This window comes from Meriones unguiculatus, chromosome 7 (genome assembly GCF_030254825.1).
Source record: "Meriones unguiculatus strain TT.TT164.6M chromosome 7, Bangor_MerUng_6.1, whole genome shotgun sequence".
Classification (NCBI taxonomy): Eukaryota; Metazoa; Chordata; class Mammalia; order Rodentia; family Muridae; genus Meriones; species Meriones unguiculatus.
In genome coordinates this window covers 26,331,022-26,354,563 of record NC_083355.1, presented here as the reverse complement: position 1 = coordinate 26,354,563, position 23,542 = coordinate 26,331,022, and the positions used below count along the sequence as shown (strand labels likewise).

Here is a 23,542-nt window from a genome sequence, read left to right as displayed (position 1 = left end):
TTCCAGGAAGGAGTGGGAATTCTCAAAGCTGTTTTGTTGTTTCGCTTGAGACAACTGTTACCGCCCGCCCCCCCCCCCCCCATGTTGCCCAGGCTGGCCACATGTAACTCTGGTTGATTTTGAATTCACAACCTTAGTGCTTCAGTGCCGCACTTATATCACAAGATTCTTTGCCACACAGCAGAAAAAAAGAAAAAAAAATGGTTCAGGGCCGGATGAATTGCCTGGAGCAAGGGCTAAGGCAGACTAGAGCCACCAACACTAGCCTCTGGCTTAGGACAGGGGTGCTAAAAAGGGAATGGACGGGGAGAGGAAAATCTGCGCTGGTTAAGAGCTTCTTGGATTGTTGTATTTTTTTTTTCCTTCTGACCGGGAGTAGGTGTGGGCTCAGCCCCAATTCCTCCAGGGTTTAAGACGCTTGGCGAGTGTCATCCCAAAGGATGAGGAGAGCTGAAGTAGAAGATCTCAAAAAGCCAGGTCCCATCAGTTCTGCTTCTCGCCCTAGGCTCTCACCTGAGTTGGCTTCAGCAGGCATGACCCTGAAAGCGTGGGCCTGATGCAGTCTGCCCTGTCACCTAATTTCATTCCTCACCCTGCTGCCCACTTGCTCTTCTGCCTGCTATTTGCATATCGCCTCCCTACATGTGGTTGGCTCCGAGAACCATACAGGTGGGTGGGTGGGATACAGGGAGACCCCGGCCATCACCTTACCCCCTTGAGAACCAGAGGCACAACCGGAGTGGTAGGAACCCAAAGATTCTTTATTGATTTTTTTTTTCTCTAACCATTTCCCCAGGAGGCAGCTTGAGCCAGAGAATCAGCTGCAAAAATGCAGGGGCTCTTCAGCATTCTTTACGGGGCCAAGCTCGTCAGCCAGGACCATCATGTCGGTCACCAGGTTGTCCAGTAACTCATAGACCTGGAAGAATGGGACAGACATCAAATAGCAGGGTTCACTCTGCAGCAGGCACCAGTGTATCAGAGCCCTGCTAAAAAAAGAAAAGAGGTGGGGGGGCGCCAAAGCTGTTCAGTGTATTGCTGCATAGTTGTGATTGTTTTTCAGAGCTGGAGTGGGCCTGGGCTCAGTCCCAGTTGTTGGTTTCTCTGGAAAGCCAGCTCTCTTTCCTGTAAGATCGTAGATCAACATACCGAAGCTTCCAAGACTGAGCCCTCTACTGCAGCTGGACCACATAGCCTAGGAAAATTGGCTCTTAGTACCATAGAGTCAGTGAAAGGCTTATACCTGAGTCCCCAGAGTCCTATAATTGCTTTCTGAGACCCCATCAGCCATCAGAAAGCTCGGTGATGTCACCGGCAGCAGCAGAACAGAACTTGTGGTCAAATGAGACCTTGGGGAGGGAGGTACCACAATATACAGTAATGTAAGACCAGATCCACAAATGCCTTATCAGTGAAAGATGAAACATCCCTGTTAGGTACGCTGACATTCTGAGCATGGTTTGTAGACCTCCCCCGACAACTCAAAAACCATGGTTAAAAAAAAAAAAAAAAAAAAAAAAAAGAAGAAGATGACCTGTGGGCGTCTCTATTTAGGCCCTGATGCTTAAGACCAGATCACGATGACGTCTCTGCAAGCAGACGAAAGCTACACTTGGTGTCCTTTGAATGTACACTGGCCCCCTTCCAATGGGCTCCTTTTAAAATTAATACGTTGCTCGTTTTAAAATCCACTTCCAGAGTGAGCGTTAAGAAGTCTGAGGGCTTTTCAGGGGTGTTTGACTCATGAGGTTCCCACCCTGACAGAGCAGTTAATATCTTCACAGCCAACCATGAGTCCCAGTGGTTGTCAGAAATCAAGACTCTCGCTTTCATGCACCTTCTACACATGCTCACTTGCATCTTTCCACCTCCCTCCCCAAGCTCTCATTTGACCGCAAGTTCTGTTTGCTGCTTCCAGTGACATCACTGAGCTTCCTGATGGCTGACGGGGTCTAGAAAGCAACAGAGAGAGGACCGAGACAATCCCATATGGTATTCTCCCAAGAAATGCATCTGCCAGTGTGTACCTGAGGGGAGGTGCAAGCAGCTTTCGAAAGGGAAGGACTTTGCTCCCCCACCCCCACCCCATTCTCTTCCCACGAGTCTGTCTTTCAAAAGAAAGATAGAGTACCTAAGTCAGACCATATCACTTCCAGTGCAGAATTCTACGTGACTTCTGGGGTCACCCAGAGTAAACTCCAAGGCCTCACGCTGGCCAGGAAGGTCCCTCTGACAACCTGATCTGTCTACTGCTTCTCTTCCTTGTCACTCTGCTGGTCCACTCACTCCTCCGCCTCAGCTGCTGCCTCCTCTGCTTAAGGAGCCCTTCCTTGGCCAACCTTCATCTTTCTCTTTCTTTCTTTCTCTCTTTCTCTCTCTCAGTAAAAGCAGGTTTTTGGGGGGCTGGAGAGATGGCTCAGAGGTTAGGAGCACTAGCTCCTCTTCCAAAGGTCCTGGGTTCAATTCCCAGCAACCACATGGTGGCTCACAACCACCTATACAGGGATCTGATGCCCTCTTCTGGTGTACAGATGTACTTGTATTCCTCTACATTAAATAAATAAATAATAAATAAATAAATCTTAAAAAAAAAAAAGCAGGTCTTCTTCAGGCAGAATACAGGGGAATGAATGATGCAGGTGTGAGGGCTGGGGGGTATGGCTGCCCCCTCCTCCTTTCACCTCAGCGTGTAACCTCTGTGTATATTTCTCCATGACCAGGGGATCTATGGGCTCCTGTGAAGGGGCCATGCTGTCATGGGTAGGATCTTCTGAGGGGAGCCTGTCCCGGCTTGTAGACTTCACCACTTTCTTGTCATCCTTTGTCTTCTGTTTCTTGCTGTTCAGGCGATCCTGTTTGGCAAAATGGAGACGCACGTGACCCTCAATAGCTACGGAGAAAGGTCTATCACTTGCTCTCCCAAGAAGCTCTCTTGGGAGAGCTGTGCATTGTGCTGGAGCAACCGCCTCCTTCCCATAGCCCCTCAGTTCCTTTCCCAGCCCCAGCCAGCAAGGGTGCAGATCACACCCCCTCAAACCTCTCTGGTTGGTGTCTTGGCTCCCCGTTTTTCCTCTTTGTCTTTGATACCCAGTTGTTTCCTTTCCTGGGCGGCTCCTTTCCGCTCCTCCTTCCCAACTTTCCCGACTGCCACCTTCACTTCCATGACTGGAGAGGATTTTTGACCTGAGAAGGGGAAAGTAGGAGACATACAGAAGTCCACCCTCTGCCCCTATGGTCTGGCCTACACCACAGGCCTATGTAAAGGTAAGATGGGAGATGAGGAAAACCCCATTGTTCTCAGCTTTAAGGGAATCTCTGCAGGGGTTCTCTGAGAGCAGAGAAAGCTGAGGGAGGGGAGGAGGAGGGGGAGGAGGACTTTCTTGAGCCCCTTTTTGACTATGGAACAGGACTATGCAACAAGGGTAAGAGACACATCACTTCCAGCTCCACCATATTTCAAGTCTCTGGGACTCGACATGCCAACCAAATGGACTGCACCAAGGTCGAAGCTGAGTCTCCAGCCCTGGCAGCATACAGGGGATGAGCCCCACCACCATGAGCTCAGTCAAGCATCTACCAGAAACCAGAAAGGGACAAACAAAGCATTACTACCATTAGGGCTAGAGGACAGGGGGAGGCTACACACAAGTGCTACCTCACAATATCTGACCTTGCTCTTCTGGAACATACAAATAAACCGTCTCCTTCTCAGGCAAACCCAGGAGAGCCCTCAGCCACAGTGACTGGCTTACCAGGCTGTCAATCACATCTCGCCACAGCTGCAAACTAGAGGAAGAGGCAGGTTGGAGAAAAGCCACCACTCCTCATCATACCTCGAACCTTCAGAGGCTCGGGTGCCTCCCCTTTAAAAAGACTCTAGTGGCAGGAACTACCATGAAAATCCCATGTTGCTAGCAGCCAGTCCTCCCTGGCACTAGGCGAGTGTTCCCATTGGAATCTGGCTTCCCTGTGGCAGCAACCAAGAGATAAGATCTAGGCCTAGGGTATAGAGGCCCGAATGAACTCAGTCTTGCTTCAGAATCTAAATTCCAGCTTGGAGTGATGGCTAGGCTTGGGCCCAGCTCCCTAGGAAAGAACTGAGCCTTGTACAAGATTCCCAGCATGAGGCTCCTGAGACTGTGTCCCAGGCCTTGCAAAAGACTTATCCACACAAATCCCAAACAGGCTGACTACAGAGAAGTGAAGCTGTGTGTGTGTGTGTGTGTGTGTGTGTGTGTGTGTGGCTCCCTCTTTCCTCAAGCGTTCTCTGCTCCTCCCACCCCAATTCTTTTGCTCATTGAGAAGGAACAAGACAAGGGGAAGGTGTGGAGGGAGGCAGACTATTTGTTCTTCTGTGGCCCGTTTCCCTGAGAAGCCAGTGGCGACTCTGGGGCTGCTATGGCGGGTTCCAGAGTGTGAGATGTCTGCAGCCTTTCTCAGCATCCTGAGCTCAAGGGGGACATAGCCTCATGGGCCTCGGGTCCCCCTCCCACTCCCGGGCCAGGCGGGTGGTCTCCTGGAGGGTACCTACCACAGCTGGTGCAGAAGGTCTGACTGCAGCGGTTTCTGTTTCTGGCACAGCTCCGCAGCTGCCTTGTTGAGCTGGATAAGGGCACCCTCTCTCTGTGGCTCCTCAGGGAAGGTCAGCACCGCCTAGTTAGGGTCATGGACATCATGGGCAACTCGCTCTGCATCAGAACTCCAAGGGTCCCTGTGTTCTCCAGCAATGGGCCTGGGTCCATGGCCCCGGGCAATGTAAACCAGAAGCAATGGAGTCTACAGAAGATGCCTTCTATGGGAGCCTATGACACACACCCCCCTCAGAAATCTATTCCCATGAACCTCATTCATTAAGGTTTTCACAGAAGAAGCCCCTTGTTTAAAAAAAAAAAAAGTTTTGACTCAGGAGACTGCTTTTTATGGGCCTTCCTGGGTCATCTATATACCCATGGGAAAAGGTTGCTGGAACCTCCCCGACTGGGTCCAGACGGGAGCAGCGTACCCAGGGACATTCTCTAGCAACCCCTTCAGAGTTTCAGGGGCACCTTTCTGAAATCCTCCAGGCAGAGGTTCCATTTAGACGGGAGAAGGAGGTGTTCCAGCTCCCAGGGGCTCCTGGTACTCTCCCTGTCAGGACCCTCCTCCACCAGAATCTCCTCCATGATGCTCTTCCGTGGCACAGTCTTGGTGCCTACACCAGTCTTGTGAGGCAGGAAGGTATCTCGGGGATCCTTGATGGTAACCACCCCATGACGAGGTGGCAGTTGTGGGTAGTCCAAGACCGGGGACTGGCTGCTCATCGGGTGACTGGGATCTTCCAGAGTCTTCTCGACAAACACTAAGGGCACTCGGCCCACCCGGGATTTGTGGGTGACGACTTCCTCCTGTTTTGGCTTGGGCAACATGTACTGGTTCCACAGCTGGTGCAAGTTTTGCACCACTTGATGCTGATAATGCAACTGCAGTCAAGATGAGGGAGGACAAATGAGAGGGAGCCTGGCTGAGGCACCCCAAAACTCACAACAAGAGTCACTATGATTTCTCCCATTGCCTTGAGGACACTAAGAGGCAGAGAAAAGGAAGCCAGCTGAGGACAGAAGAACTATTTCCTCTTTGACCTGCATCTCCAATCTAAAGCTGTGTGTGTGTGTGTGTGTGTGTATGTGTGTGTGTGTGTGCTCTTGCGCATGCCAGCATTCCAATAAAGACTAGGTTTAAATGAAGAAGTATGCGACACTCTGGCCCCACTAAGCATCTACCCACATATGAACTGTCTTGGGTACGTTCCTTAACTTCCCTGGGCCTCTATTTCCTGTATTTACATCCCATAAGGATGTCAGTCACACTCACTATCTCCCAGGATTGCTGTGAGGAGGTGAATTACTCCAGGAAGATGCTCGGCACAGGCTCCAGTACATGGAAGGGTTTGCTACTACAGTCAGAATGCATAGGGCCAACCTGTACCTGAGGGTTCCTGTACCGGAACAAGTCCTCCTCAGTGAGATAGGCATCCACGGGGGTCGGTATGCGCTCTGGAGTCGAGATGCCCCTCAGCAGCTCCTGTAGCACACTCTGTGCCACGGAGATTGCCTCGTGGGCAGCCAGCTTATTCTGGGGAAAGGAAAGGCGGCACAAGATGGCAGCCTAGGCTCTCAACTGCCCATGGACCCTCAAGGAGAGAGAACACTCTTGAGTAAGGTCTGGGTTCCTGCCTGGATGCCAGTCCCTCTGGCTTACGCAGACACCTATTATTTCAAGACTCATACATCTCCAGGTCTCTCCAGACATCCGTGTTCCCCCTCAAAAAGGTAAAAGCATCCAGCAGGGGCCAGGCCTGGAGGAGAGCCACTTCTGCACAAGATTTGGACCTTCCAATACTTTCCAATATTCTGGGAGAAGGGCTAGAGACAGTCTGGTCACCGTTAAGAATGGTAGTGAACTTTTCCCTGGCTCCGCAGTGAGTGCCACAGAAACCCAGCAGAAGGGTTTCTGATCTCTCTCTACACAGATCCTAGAGTCAGCAAATACGGTGAACATCTTTACCAAAGTTGCACGGACCAAGCCCCAGCCTGAGGCAGGCAGTTGTGCGTAGGGCGACACATAAAAGCCCAGCTTTGTGCAGAAGCCCACAAAGCGTGGCACGAGAGAGCCACGCTGAACAGCAGCTCCCAGCTCTCACCTCGCACTCCTCCAGGAGGCTGCTTATGGAGAAGGGCACAGAGGCTGGTCATTTAAATCACTGTTTCTGCTCTTGAAACCTTGTCAGTTCAGTCCCACGCCACTGTACGGTAGCAGACAGCAGTGAACAGAATACAGCCCCTACTGTAAAATCTCCCCTTTCTACTCGGGACTCATAGCCCCAGCATGAAAGCTCCTACTTGGAACTCAGTAGGTACCCAAGTAGTCTTTATCTCAGGGTTTCATCTCATTCCCTTCTAACTCAGGGCCGCAAGGTAGGGAGGGTCACCTGCTGTCCTGTCCTAGCCTGCCCTCCCATCTTCTACATCATAAAGGCCTGGGTAGTATTTGCTAAGCAAGAGAAGCCGTCTGTTTGTGTGGTGAGAAAAAGTCACCTCTCAAGACAAGGAAAACAGAGATCCCTGGAGGCACCCAGGGGAACCCATGTGCTGTCCCCGTGGCTGAGGTTCTAAGTCCCTTACCTCCAGCAACTTCCTCTCTTCCATGTAAAGGTCCTGGGTCAGTGAGATGGCATGGAGAGTCACCTGGAGGGCAGCACCTCCCAGGAGGGTAGGGTGGGTCCCAAACTCCCAAGATTCTCTGAAGATGCCAGCATTCAGAGACTTGAAGAAGAAGGTAAACTTTTTGGTTTCCCCAGGCAGAATCACACCTGGGAGAGACAGAGGCAGAGGCCACAGTGAAGGGGGAGCTGGCCGAGCCGCCAGTTTGCACGTAGAGAGCACATCCGGCGACCAGCCATCCTGGTTTCTCAGGACCATAAGATTTCCAGGAATGGGTGACTTGGACTGCCTGGGCTGGGAACACGCCAGTCAATCTGGGAACAGCTGGTCATCCTCACCCAGGCCTATGTTCCCCGATGGTGGCTCCCTCTCAACATTCTCAAGAGTCCCCTTGTTTTCTCAGCAGACTGGTAGACCACACCCTCCATGAAGAGGGGAGAGGCCAGTAGCTACTAACTAAACGCCCAGGACATCCTAGTCATGAAGGCAAACGGGTGCCACTTTGGGGTACCTTCCCGGTTGTTGAAGTAGAACCGCTGTGTCCTGTTTTTCTTTAGGTCTTGGAAAAAATCCTGCTGGGGCCGCCGCCGCCAGTCATACCAAATGGCTACAGTGCCATTGTTGACCACAGTCAGTTCTGAAGAGGTTTTTTCCCCTTCGAGGGTTTCAAATGTCAGGCGGACACCAATTCCAATGTTTTTCTGCGGGAGGGAGAGGGGGCATAAGCAGTGTCTTGGCTTAGAGGTCTTGCCCTGGGGAGACCAGCTCATCCCCCATTTCCTATGACTTCTTGGAAAGTCCACTGGTCCCCTGGGCCTGGTCACCTTGAGTGGTGTCAGACCCTTCAGCTAATTATCACCAATACTAAGAAGAGAAATATTTCACATCCGGTATTCGCTTCTGTTCCTTAGCATCTGAAGAATGTTCTAGAACTGGTATTGGAGCGATGACTCAGAGGTTAATTTGCAAGCCCAAAGACTGGAGATCTGATCTCCAGAAGGCAGTTGAGTGTGACAGCCTGCCTGTAACCCCAGCACACAGGAGGTGGAGACACAATCCCCAGAGCAAGCTAGCTAGCCAGGCTCACCCAAATATATTAGCTCTAGGTTCAGCGAAAGACCCTACTCAGGAGGAAAGGGAGAGGAAGAAGAGGAAGAAGACAGCCTAGGTCAGACTCAGGCCTACACACACAGGTTCACAAATATGTTCACATGTACACTGGCACCCACACATGTGCTCACACATATTTGGATTCACCCATGTATGGGCCTGTATACATATTACATACACATACATGTATGTGAGTGTGAGTGTGAGTGTGTGTGTGTGTGTGTGTGTGTAGCCCAGGCAGTCCTGGAACTTACTCTGTAGATCAGGCTGGCTTCGAGCTCACACAGATGCTCCTGCCTCTGCCCCCACCTCCCCCAGCACTGGGATTTAAGGTGTACACTGCCACCACCCAGGCCAGTGATGCTCTCTTTGGAGCCTTGTGACCTCACTTTTGCCTGAGTTAGTGCCACTTGTTACCATTTTCAGCCATGCGGAATGTGCAATCAGATAAAAACACAAATCAGAAACTGTGTGGACTCCCTGTGACTGTCACGGTCACCTTGGGGCTGCACCCACGGCGGAGGCCATTCCTGAAAGCTCATGGGGCTGAGAGAGACAGCCTACCTTGTCTTCTGTGTTACTGCCTCTGATCCAGCAAGCCGGCTTCCCACAGAACAACAGTGAAGGGCCAAGAATAGGCATAGGGGCCATGTCAGAGAGGTTGGTCAATGAGCTTCTGAAATAACAAAAACAAAAACAAAAACAAACAAACAAACAACAACAACAAAAACTACTTATTTTCTTGGAGGCTAAGCAGTCACACCACTTGGAACCCGTGGACACAGAGATGCAATCAGCCTCGAGGGGTCTCTTCAAGTCTGTCTCCAGGCCATTCCCTATGCATAGCTGTGGAGGGCTCTGGGGGGTGGGGACAGTCAAGTGACATAGTAATGTCTGGGCAATCACCCGTAGAGTCCGGTTGTGGGGAAGAAGACAAGAACAGGCAGCCGGCCGGATGCTGGGATGGGCTAGAGAAAGGGACGGCAGCTACGGGCCAGGCTAAGATCAAGCCTCCCTGACTTTTTATTTCAGAGAGGACATCCCACTCTCCAACACAAGTGGGTATAAGGGCAAGGATGTTCTCCAGCCTCTCCCCTCACCCCTCATCCCCCAACCCCAGCTCAGACTCACGGGAATACTGTGTCTTCAGAGGAGCCTTCCTGGTTCTTTTGAAGTGGCGAATGCTGCTCTTCCACTGTGACAGATAAGAAAGGCTTCCCACGGCCCACCACCTCCAGACCATCGATATCCTAAGAGCAGTGGAGAGAGGAACTATGAGCTGATGGGCAGGTGCCACCTAAGGCCCCTCAGGGCCGGGTATGAAGGCGTTAGCAACCTGCTGGCTGAAATCCAGTTCTGCCATGATACTCTGTAGCTCCTTGCGTCGGTAGATCAGAAACAGACTCCTGTCCCAGCTGTAGCGATACCATGGATCCTTCTGGGGTGCTATTCCTAGGGTGGAGTTGGGAGACCCTCAGCACAGGCTGCCATCATGCCTCGAGGGTCCGAAAACACAGATCCCAAAAGCACTCTGAGAAGGATTGGGGAATGGATGCAGTTTCTGAGGGGCAGCTCCACCTCAGTTCTCTGGTCTTATACTTACTTAGCAATGTTAACACAGGAATCCCACAAAATCAGCTACCAGACAGCCAAATCTTTGGATTACAATAACAACAGCAACTACTTTCTCTTGAGTCTTAAGCAAGGAGCCAAAACCCGTTAATGCATATAATGTCTCCTTTAACCCCCTCATAACCCTTTTTGATATAAAATCAAGGACAATGGGAGCCAAATACCTTGTAGAAATTCAGAAAACCAGCACAGCAGGGGCAGGCTCTAAATGATGGCTACCCCATAAAGGTATAATATAAACCACAAATGCAAGCCCTGTGTGTCACTTCAAATTTTCTAGATGCATGTTGAAAAGGTAAAACAGCTCTAGGTGAGATTCAACTTAACATGGTTTATTTAACTCTTGGCATATTTACTCACTACAAAGACTATTATTCCAATATGCAATCGATATAAAAATGACGACTAGCAGGGTGTGGTGGCACTCGCCTGTAATCCCAGCACTCAGGGAGGCAGCCGCAGGCAGATCCATGTGAGTTCGAGGCCAGCCTGGTCTACAAAGTGAGTCTAGGACAGCCAAGGCTACACAGAGAAACCCTGTCTCAGAAAATTAATTAAGTAATTAATTAAAAATGACTATTAAAATAATTTTTCCAAGCTGCTCTACACTGACAGCTCATTTCTCTACAGATTAAGTCACATTCCAGTCAACAGCTACATGAGGCTGGTAAAAGCTCCATGCCCAGGGTTCTAGGCTGCCCTCCGCCCCTTAGTACTTCTATCGGTTTCACTGAGATGTAGGAGCTGGATCCCAGGTAGAGCTTGTGACTTGCTCAAAGCCAAGTGATCCAGGATTTGGGCCGGGATCATGCTGACCACCTGCCCTTCCTCCGACACCAGGCACAGGAAGCTGGTAGGCTTGGGCCCAGTTTCTCACCGGTCTCCACTTGGATGGAGTGGGGCCTCCTGATGTGTGTGATGGGCTCCACCAGGCCGCGCTGAGTTCTTGTCTTGGTCATGAGAAGGCCTGTCATCTCATCCCCCAGGTATTCCAGTGGATTCCAGAAACAACTGTCCCCCTTAAAGCCCTGGCAAGGAAAGGCAGAGCAGCGAGGTCGCCTCCGTACCCCAGAGACTGGGTAGGGGCATCCACTAGGGCCAATGGCAGAAGTGTGAACTTCTTGTTCTCAAGAAGCCACAAAGATGGAGTGAGCTGGTCCCAGCCCAGGAACTCACTGATGTACCAAAACACAGCATGGTTCTTTGGCCTTCATTAGACCAAAAATTAGAGTACACGCCTTTAAGAGACAAACATTAAGCCTCTTATGATCAACTGACCACCAGGGACCACCTCGGGCTGAATTATTAAACTGAGCAGTCCCAGAACATAAAACAATACAATAAAGATCCCAGGGACTTAATAATGTTTGGTAGGCTGTTTTCTCCCCAACTGTAACTGGACACAATCTGGCACCACTCCCCATGTGCATTCTGTCTATCTGTCTGGCCCTCCCTTTCTCCCTCGCTCCCTGTCTCCCTTTCCCCTGTCCTCACCTTTTTTCTCCCTTCATTCTCCTTCCCTCTCCCTTCCACTCTCCCTTCTCTCTCCTCTCCCCTCGCTCCCTCTCTCCCTGTCTCCCTCCCCCTCTTTGTACTTGGGCATTCTCACTTTTCTGTCATGCTGGGTAGGAAGTACACGGTCAATGAGCTCCCGCTCCTCCTGGATCTTTCTGTAGCTCTCCCCAGCATGCATCAACAGATCACTGGGTGGCTTCTTCAGGGTCTCTGCAGAGGGGGAAGGAAGACTGTGACCGCTGCACCAACACAGAACACATAGGTTCCAGCAATATGGGTTGGGTGGCCCACTCTCAGGCTCATTTTCAGAACCCAGGGCCTGGGAGCCAGAAGCTCTTGACAGTGGACAGTGCTGGCACAAAGGTCAGTGTGTGTGCATCAGCTACAGATGGGTCGGGGAGAAGACATGGAAAAGCCTCTGTGCCAGATGGAGGCCTGGCAGGTCCCTGTCAGCTCAGCTCACCGCTGAGGGCTTCCTGTTGCTTCTTCCACAAGGCAAGGTGCCTTCTCCAGTTCTTCAAAAAGTTGTGCTGAAGAGGTGGTGCCAATGGAGGCCTCTTCTCTTCCTTCAAGGCCTTTGACTTTGGCTCTTCTTTAGCAGAGATGAGGGTCATCACACAGGGCTGGGTGTGGATCAGCTTGGCCACCTGGAAAGCACAAAGCAGAGGAGGAAGGGTTGGCCCAGGCCCTGGTTTCTGTCCTGCTCTAAGACTGCAATCCCTCCTCTTCAAGACCACATGGTGGCAAGCAACAAGAAACAAGCCAGGGAGCCTGGTGGGAATGCTGACAGTCTCCTTTGCCCTGAAAGGTCAGCGTCTTTTAAGGTGGCTGTCTTCTTCACAGTTGATGACTTCCTCCAGAGTGGCTGAGCTGGGTCCCTAGCACCCTGCCCAACAGAGATAAAGTGAAGGATCTGAGACAGAAGAACTATATGACAGGAAGGTAAAGCGGGGTACAGTGGGGGACATCTTCCCCCAGAATGTGCTTCAGCCATCCAGTCTCCAAAGAAGGGGAGTGAGGAGCTGGGCCCAGAGCTCTCCTGTGTGGTGGGGCTCCGGTCTCCCCAGAGTTCCGCAAGGCAGGCTCTAGGTTCCTAAATCCCCACTTCAGCTAAAGCTATCTTAAATTGGCAACTGGCTTCTGTGACTTGCAAGTACTTCCCAAAGGGTCACTTCTCATCTAGGCCCAGAGGCTGACCTATGTCTAGAACCCCACCCCTGCACCCCATCTCCACATACACACACACCCTTTGACTCTGCAGGGAGCAAATGGCTTCAGCAACTTCTCTCGGCCACATAGCTCTCTACAAACAAACCTGGCTATTCCCTCGAGCCACTGCAATTCTTTTAAAGTCCTGGAGACTCCCCAAGATCTGATGAGGCAGGATCTGGCCACTGCTTATGAAGCTGTCACTGGGACCTGGGGGCGGCAGGAAGAGGAATGGAGAAACAGAAGCTGCAAACCACACACACGGAGCAATTGTTTGGTGGAGAATGGGCTCTCTTTCAAGACCCACCCAAGGATGCAAAACCTACAGTGACAGAACCCCATACCAGAGTAGTCCAGGGGCTTTGTGGCGGCATCTGGGTTGGCAGGATGTGCTACCAACTGGTAGACCTTTCTCCTAGAATCCTTCCGCTTGAGCTTACGGATGATGAATTTCTGAGTAATGATAGGCTTTTCTCCCGTTTCTGCAAACGTAGGGTCATGTTGCTAAAAGAGAAACGAAGCAGAGAGGAATGCTACCTGGGAAGAGGAGGAAGGACACACATACACGCACACACCCCTGTCCTTGGTAGAATCCCCGAGGGCTAACTACTCGGCCTCCCTAGCTCCATGCACACATCCTGGCCTGGAAATGCCTGTGTGACATACCTGGGATTGAGAAGTAACCTGAGGGGGTGGGGGATGACACCCGGCAAGTCCAGGCATATTAAGTAAGAGCGACTGACAGGTAAGGGTTGGAGTTCAGAGGCTTGTGTTCAGGTCTATCCACGATGCTTGACCTTGCTTGCCAGCTGTGGAGTAGGCACGATGGCTCTACTAGAATGTCAGAAATGTGGACACCTAACTTTCTGTAAGTTCCTCCAGATGCTAAAAGTGAAAGAATTTGTATCTGGGGTAGGGGGCATGGTATCAGGAAGCCGAATGGAGAGATGGACCCTGACTACAGCCGGCTGCTCTAGGAGATCCTTGGCCTTCAGCCTTACCTTCTTCAAGTCTTCCTGCTTAATGGCCAAGGCAAGAATGTCATCTCCTTGTAAGACATTGCTGACAGGCTCAGGCTCCTCCTGAATAGGGGGAGTGGGCTGTTCAGGTACCTTTGTCCGCTTTTTTTCTGGAGAGAAGCAGAGAGATATGTTCCAAGGAGTCTCTGCAAATCTTAATACGTAAGTAAGATGATCAATTGAGAACTCAGGATGCAGCTCAGAATGCTTCCCTAGCAAGCATGAACTGGCTGGTGAAGCCTTTGGGTTCAATTCCTAATACAGTGGATGACAAAAGCTAGGAAAGGCGCCTCAGGTTTGTATGCCCAGCTCTTGTAAGCAGAGACAGGAAGATCAAAAGTTATAAAGCCAGCCCTGGCTATATAGTAACACCTTGATTCAAGTAAATAAGTTCTATATTAAACTGCATGCTAGGGGGGGTCAAGACAGCCACCTGGACAGGACAGGACAGCAGAGGCTGTCCCGGTACTCCAAAGTGATGGGAGTTCTCTCCTACCTACTCTCCCTGGGTTGCCATGGTGACTGAATGTCTATAGTCAAAGCCATGGCATTCTCAAGTGGGACAACCATGCGTACATCGCTCTGTCTCTGGACCTGCCTTCCATGCACAAAAAGAAGAAACCGGACTAAAAGAATCACCGCTTTAAACTAGTATTTTAGTATTATCCTTACAATCTTCTGGGCGTAGTCTTTCAAATACAGTATCCTGATCACTGTGTTGAACTGGGAATTTTATTAAAAAAAAAAAAAAAAAAAGCAAAGCAAAGCAAAACAAAACAAAAACCCAACACCTGAGAGTCTGGGCCAATGGATTAGGGCAGCTAGACCAGGTGTTTCCTTATCCTCCTGGGTGAAGGCATCAGATTTCTTTCATCTAAATTGTTTTTTTTTACCTTTTTTGGGGGGGTGGAGGGTGACTTGAGACAAAGTCTCCATCCCGACTAGCCCTGCCTGGCCTGGAACTCGCTCTGCAGACTACAGTGGCCTTGAAACTCACAGAGATGCACCTGCCTCTCTGTGCTAGACTTACAGCTGTGCACCACCGTACCTGGCCCTCTTTATTTTATTCAGTTTAATTTGTGTGCTTGTGTGTTCATTTATCTGTGGGCGTTTCAAATCAGAATTTCTCCGTGCAGCCCTGGCTGCCCTGGAACTCACTCTGTAGCCCTGGGTGGATCAGCCTGCCTCTGCCTCCCAAGTGCTGGATTTAAAGTTGTGCGCCACCGCCGCCGCCCAGCTAATTTTTCTTCCTCTGATTAAGGTTTTTATGTAGTGCAGGCTGGCCTTAAATTCTCTGTGTAGCCCAGGATACCCCTTGGTGATCCCCCCAACCCCATCGCTCAAGTGTTGAGGTTACACTGGGATGCCGCCACAGTGGTTTGGCATTGGGCTTCTTTTGGTCCTTTTGAGACAAGGTAACACTCGCTGTATGGACCAGGATGGCCTTGAACTCACAGAAATCCCCCAGCCTCTGCCGCCAGTTTTAAGCGAAATCTGAAGACCTGATTGATTTGGGGGCAGTTGTTGTTACTGCAGAGGATCTAGGCTTCAAGTCCTAACACCTGCACGTCAGCTGAAAGCCATCTGTGACACCAATCCCGGGGAACCCAATGCCCTCTTCTGACCTCTGCGTGCGTGCACGCCAGGCACGCAGTGTGGCACACATATATAAGTTAAGCAAAACACTCAGATACATAAGTCTTTTATTAAAAAGAAGGAAACCCAGCACTTGGGAGGCAGAGGCAGTAGACTTTCCGTCTCGGGCCAGCCTGGTATTTACAGTGAAACCAGGCCAACCAGAGCTACGTGGTGAGGTCCTGGGAATACAAAGCAGTTTCAGCTGGGGGGTGAGAGCAGCCACAGGAGACCAAAAGGTCAAGCAGGCTGTGCTTGGGCCAATAATTGGGCACTAAACGGTGACCGTGGGAGCCTCCTTAAAGAGGTGATATTCCTACTGAGAGTGGAGGAGGAAGAGAAGCCCCACAACTGAAACTTTCCAGAGAGAAAATCGGGAAGAGGCCCAGAGGCCAGCAGAGAGGAGGGAGAACCCTGGAACTCAAAGCATGCACTGTGAAATCACTGGAGTGGAGTGAGGCTGGGGCTGAGGGTAGGGTGGGAGGGAGCAGAAAGGCAGGAGGAAGTAGGAATCGTGTCACTGGCAGCCTATTCTGAGGGCATTGTCATGGCTGGGGGAGGGGAGGCAGCCTAGGGGGCCAAGATTGAGGACAGGGTTATTTAAGGGTCCTAGTGCAGCTGAAGATGCCAGAAGTGACCCGTGTGTCACTGCTGAAAAATGCAGAGATGAGACTTTATGCCACCTCAGTGGCAGCCACGGGCCCTCTGATGGGGATGCATTCTGTCTGCCTCCAGAGAGGTGCATAACTTTCAGATGTATCCCTCCTCGCTTCTCTGGTTGGTAATTTCATCTCTTCCTCCTCGGGTGGAGAAGGGTTTGATGTAAACACCTATACAAAGCAATCAAAGGAGAACCTAAACTCAGCCACCAGCGTGTCCGGAACAGCATGTTGGTTTTCTCCAATGCTCCCAAAGTACTCTCATCTTTAAGAGAACGCATCACTCAACATCAAGGCAGGGGCTTCGGTTTACACAAACTGTTTTGTTTTGCTTTGTTTTGTTTTTAAAATGGAAATGTCCACATTGGAGGTGGTAAGAAAGAAAGAAAGAAAGAAAGAAAGAAAGAAAGAAAGAAAGAAAGAAAGAAAGAAAGAAAGAAAGAAAGAAAGAAAAGGTATCATTCCAAACATAACTCTACTCCACAGGAGAAGCAGCCCAGGGCTGTCTCTGCACAAAGTGTGAGCACACAGACACACGCAGAGCTGAGCAGTCTGACCTCATTTCCACCTGATCTTCTGCCACACCTGGAGATGCAGCCTTGGGTTTTGATTTAGCTTTTTTTTCTTCCTATTGAAGCTCAAGCTGGCCTGGAATTTGCCCATCCTTCTGCCTCAGCCTCCATCTAGATTGGCTTGGGTTCTGGTTTTTCCTTCTCTCCCCTTCTATACAAACACCACAAGCAGGTGGCAGCCCAGAAAAAGATCTGATTTCAGAAATGTTTCCATGCTGGGTCATAGTGGCGTAGACCTTCAATCCCAACTCAGGAGGCAGGGGCAGACAGATCTCTGTGAGTTTGAGGCCAGCCTAGTCTACAGACTGAGTTCCAGGATAGCCAGGGCTACACAGAGAAACTCTGTTTTGAAAAATAAAGGAGGAAGGAAGAAAGAAAGGAAAAGAAAAGAAAAGAAGTATTTCCACATTATATGCTTTCCAGGACATTTGCTTCTTTTGCCCATCTCCTTCGTTGGTCTGCATCTTGCCTAGGGACTAAACAGATCCAGATGTGCTTTTCACTGATGGGTATAGAATTACTGGAAGATAGATGTAAACACAAACATTCAACACGGCTGAAGATTCCTGGAGCCAAAGCTCCCACCATGCACAGCAAGCAGCCCTTGACAGCTCTGGCCTGAGGTCTGAACTACCTTGAGCGCATCAGAATAAATGCACAGCTCGGGCATGGTATGTGTTCTGGTTAACTAAATATTCATTAAACCGACAAGTGCATTTTAAAGTAAAGTCCATCCTAACGACTATCTGCCAACTACATTCTTTTGCTCTTTTGTTTTCTTTGGAGACAGGGTCTCCTTCCAGTCCAGGCTGTCTTGGAACTCAATATCTAGCCCGGGCTTGCCTCACACTCATGGCAATTCTCCTGCCTCAGCTTTCTCAGTGCTGGTTTTACCGGTGCGAGCTACTATGCCTGGCTTACACCTTCTACATGCAGTAAAGGACAGAGGAGGTAGGTTTCAATACAGTTTCTCTCATAAGGAAACATAAGCACACAGTGATAACATGAATGCTGGCATGAAAAAAAAAAAACACTCCAATAGGTCCAATTAGGCATTCAAAGAACAACCCCGCCAGTCACAAAGTTGAAGACCCTAGAGGATGTTTGAGGAAGAGCTGCTTTCCGGCGTTGCAGAGGATGTTTGAGGAAGAGACAGCTTTCCGGCGTTGCAGAGGTGGAGCTGCAAATGGTGGTGTTACAGGTAAGGCTGCAGTGGGAGCCAGGCTGGCTGTGGCAGGTGTGTGGCATGATGACCTGGAAAGTTTGCTGGGGAGGCAGGGCTGCTGATCAGGGTGCGGGGAAAAAGAGAACATGGTGGCTTTGAGACCTTATCCCAGAACAAAACTACAACAGCAGCAAAATGGTGCTTGGTGAATTATCTCTGGCATGGACGTAACAATTATATATATATATAATTATATAGATATAATTATATATATATATATATACATATATATATATATATATACATATATATATATATATATATGTATATATATATATATACTCTGTAATGGATATTAAATGAAGTCTAGAAACGCATCTAGACTTCTGGAGAGTGGAGCACTGACAATTTCAGAATGACCCATCCGCTGATGAAAATAGACAGACCTGAGGCTGACCAAGCCGGAGGGACCGGTCCTCAGGCTGGGGGCAGTTCAGGGTGTCCTGGAGGACCCCACAGGATAGAGTAGCAGTTCAGTAGCTGTCACTTACTGAACCTGAGACCCACATGCTTTGTTCTGGACATCCAAGGTGAGTGGGGCTGTTGGTGAGCTGGCATTTCTTTGTCCTGGCAGTTGAGGGGGTCAGACACGAGTCCCTTTGAACGGGATGGTAGAGCTTAGCTCAGCTGAAGCTCAGGCAAGAGGAGTTGTTAAGGAGGTTGGGAAGAGCTGGAGGCACAGGAAGGGGTAGAAGACAGGACCTAATCTTTCCTACTTCCTGCACAAATGTCATTCTACCTCAGTGTTGCTGAAAGTCTTTGGGAAACTGACTTCAGGGTTGAGCTGGGGGAAATCAAGGCAGGAATTGCCATTGGAGTAGAAGGGGCATCTGGCACTCCCTGTGGCTTACTAACAAGAACCAAGGAGATCCCCAGGACTCTGTAGGGAGTTCGGGTCTCTAGACAGGCTCCCAGTCACGTTTGCTTGTTTTCCTAAAGCTCCTGAATCACAGACTCAGAGACACACACACACACAGCACAAGAGGACAAGATCACACTTGTGGACACGTGACACCGGGGAGATGGGTGCACTGTTCTAGGAACCTCTAAGAAAGTCCAAGAGACACTTTTCCGCCCTACTCTGGGGCATGTTCTCAACTCAAAGACCATTTAACGAGCTGAATCCTCCCCTTATTAAAAACAAATACGCAGTGAAAAAAAAAATCCTTCCTTGATCTGTTTACAGCAGAAAGTTCAAATCTGATTAAGATCGCCCTGAAAGTAGGTGAGCACGAGGCAGTGGCTAGGAGAGCCCTTGGCTGCCCTTGGGAAAGGGAACTGATTATTTTCTCTCTCTCTCTCTCTCTTTCCTTCTCTCTTAACTATTAAAAGTATGTCACGAAACAGCACCAGCTTTTTATACTATGAAGAAACATGAAAGAAAGCCAAAAAAAAAAAAAAAAAAAACCACCAAAAACCCCACTCCGGTCCTGTTAGTTCTGTGGGCCTCCCGGGGGAGTCTACTGACTCCTCTCTTCACAGTATGCTAGGAGGCTGGGTGCTCTCAGGGCCTGCAAGGTCACACACCAAGACTTTCGGATTTCACGGGAGAAGCCCTTTCCATGGTCTGTCCCCTGCCCACCCACACAGACTTCTCTGGTTCCTACGTTCATTGATCCGTGAATGCATACTGCTCTCCAAACCCAGAGAAGCAAGCCCTTCCTTTTTGTCTTTTTCTTCAATCCGTGCCATACATGTCACCTCCTTCAAAAAGCCCTTCCTCCCAAGCCAACCACCCGAGGCCTAATTCAGAAGTTCTGAGCGTCTACAACTGGCACAGGCACCCATATTTTCGCTTATAAGTATTTTTCCTCCGGGGTCTTCACTTGATAGTTTTCTGGAGGATTGGAGTCACAATCTCGATACTTAATGTGTCCACACATGACAAACCTCCACAAATGAAAACAGGGCAAGGGATAGCTCAGGACCAGAATGCTTGCTTAGCTTTAGCGTCCACAGGCCCCTCTGGGTTCCATCCCCAGCAGGAAATTTCTGAAAAGGGAGTGGTTTGCAAACGGAAGTGCTCATGGCAGTAGCCCCTCTTAAGCCGGATCTCTGTCATGAGGCTCGAAAGGCCAAGTGGTAGGAAATAAACGGCACTCTGAAACCAATAGAGTTAGGGGTTTTGTTATTTTTACTTGTGGATTTCCCCCAGCATGAGCCTTAGGTAACCCCTGCCTCAGTTCCCAAGAACCTCATCAGGTGCTCCTGGTTCTTGGGCATCTCATCGGGGGAGCCTGTCCCCTGTACCACCCTAAGATACGATTTGAGTTGGAGTTCGGAGTTCTGTTCCTCCTCCTGTCCAAGGCCTGACCCTGCCAGTGACCCCTGAAGTCCCCTGTCAAGTCCCTCGCTTGCCATATCACTACCAGCAATGTCCAGGGCGTTGTGCTCCTGAGATTTTTTTTTTCCTGTTTCCTGTACTCAATGGTCCCAGCGACCCTCCCTCACATCTGCAGTGTTCTAACCCCAGACCAAATCCTGAACACCCAAGGCCTCCAGCGCCAACCTTTGACGCTCTCGGCGGCCTCCAGGAACCTGTTGGCTGGTATTCTGACACGGGATTCCTTCTTGAGGGCTTTCATGGTGCCGCCCCGGGTTACCACAGTGGTCCTGCTCTCCGGGGACCCACAAGATGACTGCGCAGGCGGCACCCCCCGCGACTCCGCCCGCCAGCGGCCGCCGCCGCAGCGTCCATAGCAACCAACGGCCCGCGCGGGGGCGCGCACCCACCGAGCAACTTGAGCGGGGACTGTTTATCGTTAATCTTCTTCATCAGGACGCAGCCCCCCTTGCAGCAAGCACCTCCTCACGACAGCTCGCAAATACCAAGAATGCCCGGGTCCGTCTCTTGACGTCATAGGAGGCGCTAGAGAGCTCCAAGGCGTCATCAGCTGGGATGAGAAGGACAGAGGGTAGCTGAGGGAGCTGGTCCAGGCTGAGTTGCCGGAAAGGGGACAGTAGTAATTCGGCTGCTCTCTGGGATTCCTACCTACACTCCCCAGATGTTCCTGCCCTGGGCCGCTAGCTGACCAGCCTTCAGGCTTCCCTCCACCCCCAGCTCACCCTTGCCTGACCAGACCTTGACCTGGCTTAAGTGCCCTAGACTCTGCCCCGACGCGCTTGACATTAGCCCTGCCCATGAAACCTCCATCCTTTTCCCATTCCTGGGGTCTCTGCACACAGATGTCGCGTTTGGTTCCCTAGTGAAGATATTTTTTCCTTTTATCTCAATTTTCTAACTGTATCTGCTTGATTCCTCCCGGTCCACCGAGCTCTAAAGCGTTCTGGAATTAATCTTTTTCTGAGACTGGGCCCCTCTCCAGGGCCAGGACTTTACTAGAAATTCCTCTAGACCTCGCTCCCTATGGTGGACACATGATCCTGGAGCCCTCCTGCTCTGACACAAGCACCCCACAGCTTCTCCAGTTCAGTTTATTCCAGAGCACTTAGGACACACCAGGGAAATGCTCTGTCACCTGGGCCCTCCAGGGAGCAGGCGCTGGGTTACAGATTAGAGTGGAAGGTTTCTGGCAGTGAGGCCCCGGGGCTTAGGTAATGTGCGTTGGTGAGATGTGCATCTTCGGCAGGAAACGGGGAAGCCACGAATGAAAGGCCTAGCAATGGAGAAGGAATGAGCTTCTAGCAGCAAAAACGGCAGGCTCACCAGTGACCTGTAGGACAACCTCCCTAAGGAAGTCTCATGGTTTTACTTTTTTTTCTTTTTCCTTTTATTTTCTTTTTAGAGACATGATTTCTTTTAACCCATGTTATCCTCAAAGTTACTGCTATAGCCAGGGCTAGGCTTGATCTGGATCCTTCTATCTCCAACTCCCAAACACTGAGCCTACGGATGTACTGCATCTCTAAGCTTGGGTAAAAGATGGCTTTGTTTTCCAACACTGGATATTGAACTCAGGCCTTAGTTCACATTAGGCAAGTGAGCTATTCCCCAGCCCATATGGTTTTTCAGGGGATGGTATGTTGGTGCCAGGCAAGAAGTCATTTCAATTGTGCAATGTATAATTTTTTTTTAAATAGCCCTTCTTTTAAAAAAATTATTTTTATCTTATATGCATTGGTGTTTTGCCTGCATGTATGTCTGGCTGAGGGTGTCAGATCTTGAAGTTACAAACTGTGGTGAGCTGCCATGTGGTTGCTGGGAATTGAACCTGTGTGCTCTTGGAAGAGCAGTCAGTGCTCTTAACCGCTAAGCCACCTCTCTATCCCAAAATAGCCCTTCTTGAATGTAGTGGGCTCTACATCTTATCTCATGCTGATGCAGGTGAGAGCTGTAGAAGGGAGGATTTGTGCATTCCTAACTATCCTGTAGACCAGGCTGGCCTTAAACTCAGAGATCTTTCTGCCTCCACCTCCCCCAGTGCTGAGATCACAGGCATGTGCCACCAACACCCAGCTTTCCTAACTATTTTTATTGTGCAGTTAATCTGTAAGAAACAGATCAGATAAGAACCAACAGAAATTTCTGAGAAACGGTCTCGGTGTTGGGGGATTTTCCTTGCCAATGAAAAAGATGAAGGGGGAGGATATCAAACACCACATTGTACCCTGTAGGCATATGTAACTATTACTTTTCAATTAAAAATAAAACTTTACCAGGACTGATAGCCTATGTCTGGAATAACACTGGTGAGAGGGAGGCAAGAGAATATTAAGTCTGAGGCCACCATAGGCTATATAGTGAGTTTCAGGGCAGCCTAGGCAACATTGTGTGACCCTGTCTCAAAAAGAATAAAATACAGCTGGTTGTGGTGGCACACACCTTTAATCCCGGCACTCAGAGATGCAGAGGCAGGTGGATCTCTGTGAGTTAGAGGGCAGCCTGGTCTACAAAGTGAGTCCAGGACAGCCAAGGCTACACAGAGAAACTTTGTCTCAAAAAAAAAAAAAAGGATAAAATATAACTTAAAAATATAAATGTGCCAGCTAAGAAAGCTCCAGACAGACTCTTGCAGATGTAACAGTCTAGGCCAACCCAACATGTCCTCTGGATAAGGAAATGTCCCTCAGAGGCATCCAGCTAAGTACCCTATCAGGTGCAATAGCAGGCTCTTTCCTAAAGGGAGACATGACCGTTCACTCCCCAGCGTTACTTCAGGAGCTCTATGCAATATGAGGGAAAGTAAGAAATGCCTCTTCTTGCCCTCCAGATGCTTGGGAGTACACAGAGAGAAAGACAAACATTCTTGTAACTCCAGTCCTCACCCAGCTTCCGGAAGGCCTTTTAAGTTAACGGAGTCACACAGCTTGTCGGTAGCCTGGCTGGGACATTTCAGAGGGATCAAAGGACAAGCAAAGGCAGGTAGGCAACCTGGCTGAGCAATTCCACCAGCCTGACTGGCCTTCCACTGTCTCCCTCCCTCTCATGAAAATGTTGGACCAGACCTGGGTTTCTTAACTCTTTGAGAATCTGAGCAAAGTTAAAAATCTCCTCCTCTGGGCTGGAAAGGTGGCTCAGATGTTAAGAGCACTGATTGCTCATGAGTTCAATTCCCAGCAACACACGGTGGCTCACAACCATCTATAATGTAATCTAATGCCCTCTTCTGGCGTGCAGGCAGAGCAGCGTATATGTAATAGATCTTTTAAAAAATAATAATAAATAAATAAAAATCTCCTTGGAAATGGGCATTTGATTTTTTTTTAATATGACAGAACAAGACTGGCAACACAATTTGCCATTTTAACCTTCATGGTTTGGTCGTATTTAGTGCAGTCACTGCATTGTGTGACCACCACTACATTT

General features: G+C 49.8%; 1 protein-coding gene across 1 annotated transcript; it reads right to left on the bottom strand.

Moving 5' to 3' along the window:
* Positions 1 to 749: 749 nt before the first annotated feature.
* On the bottom strand, positions 750 to 20,640 carry Mycbpap (MYCBP associated protein). The gene is made up of 19 exons (XM_060386910.1): positions 20,285 to 20,640; positions 13,667 to 13,794; positions 13,010 to 13,169; positions 12,772 to 12,875; positions 11,920 to 12,103; positions 11,551 to 11,666; positions 10,819 to 10,969; positions 9,646 to 9,761; positions 9,441 to 9,559; positions 8,874 to 8,985; positions 7,711 to 7,900; positions 7,161 to 7,348; positions 5,965 to 6,111; positions 5,046 to 5,459; positions 4,532 to 4,653; positions 3,671 to 3,786; positions 3,038 to 3,183; positions 2,682 to 2,852; positions 750 to 919 (listed from the first exon to the last, which is right to left on the bottom strand). Exons 1-19 carry the CDS (start codon positions 20,358 to 20,360, stop codon positions 818 to 820), a joined length of 2,862 nt encoding a protein of 953 aa, XP_060242893.1. The 5' UTR covers positions 20,361 to 20,640; the 3' UTR covers positions 750 to 817.
* Positions 20,641 to 23,542: the final 2,902 nt, after the last annotated feature.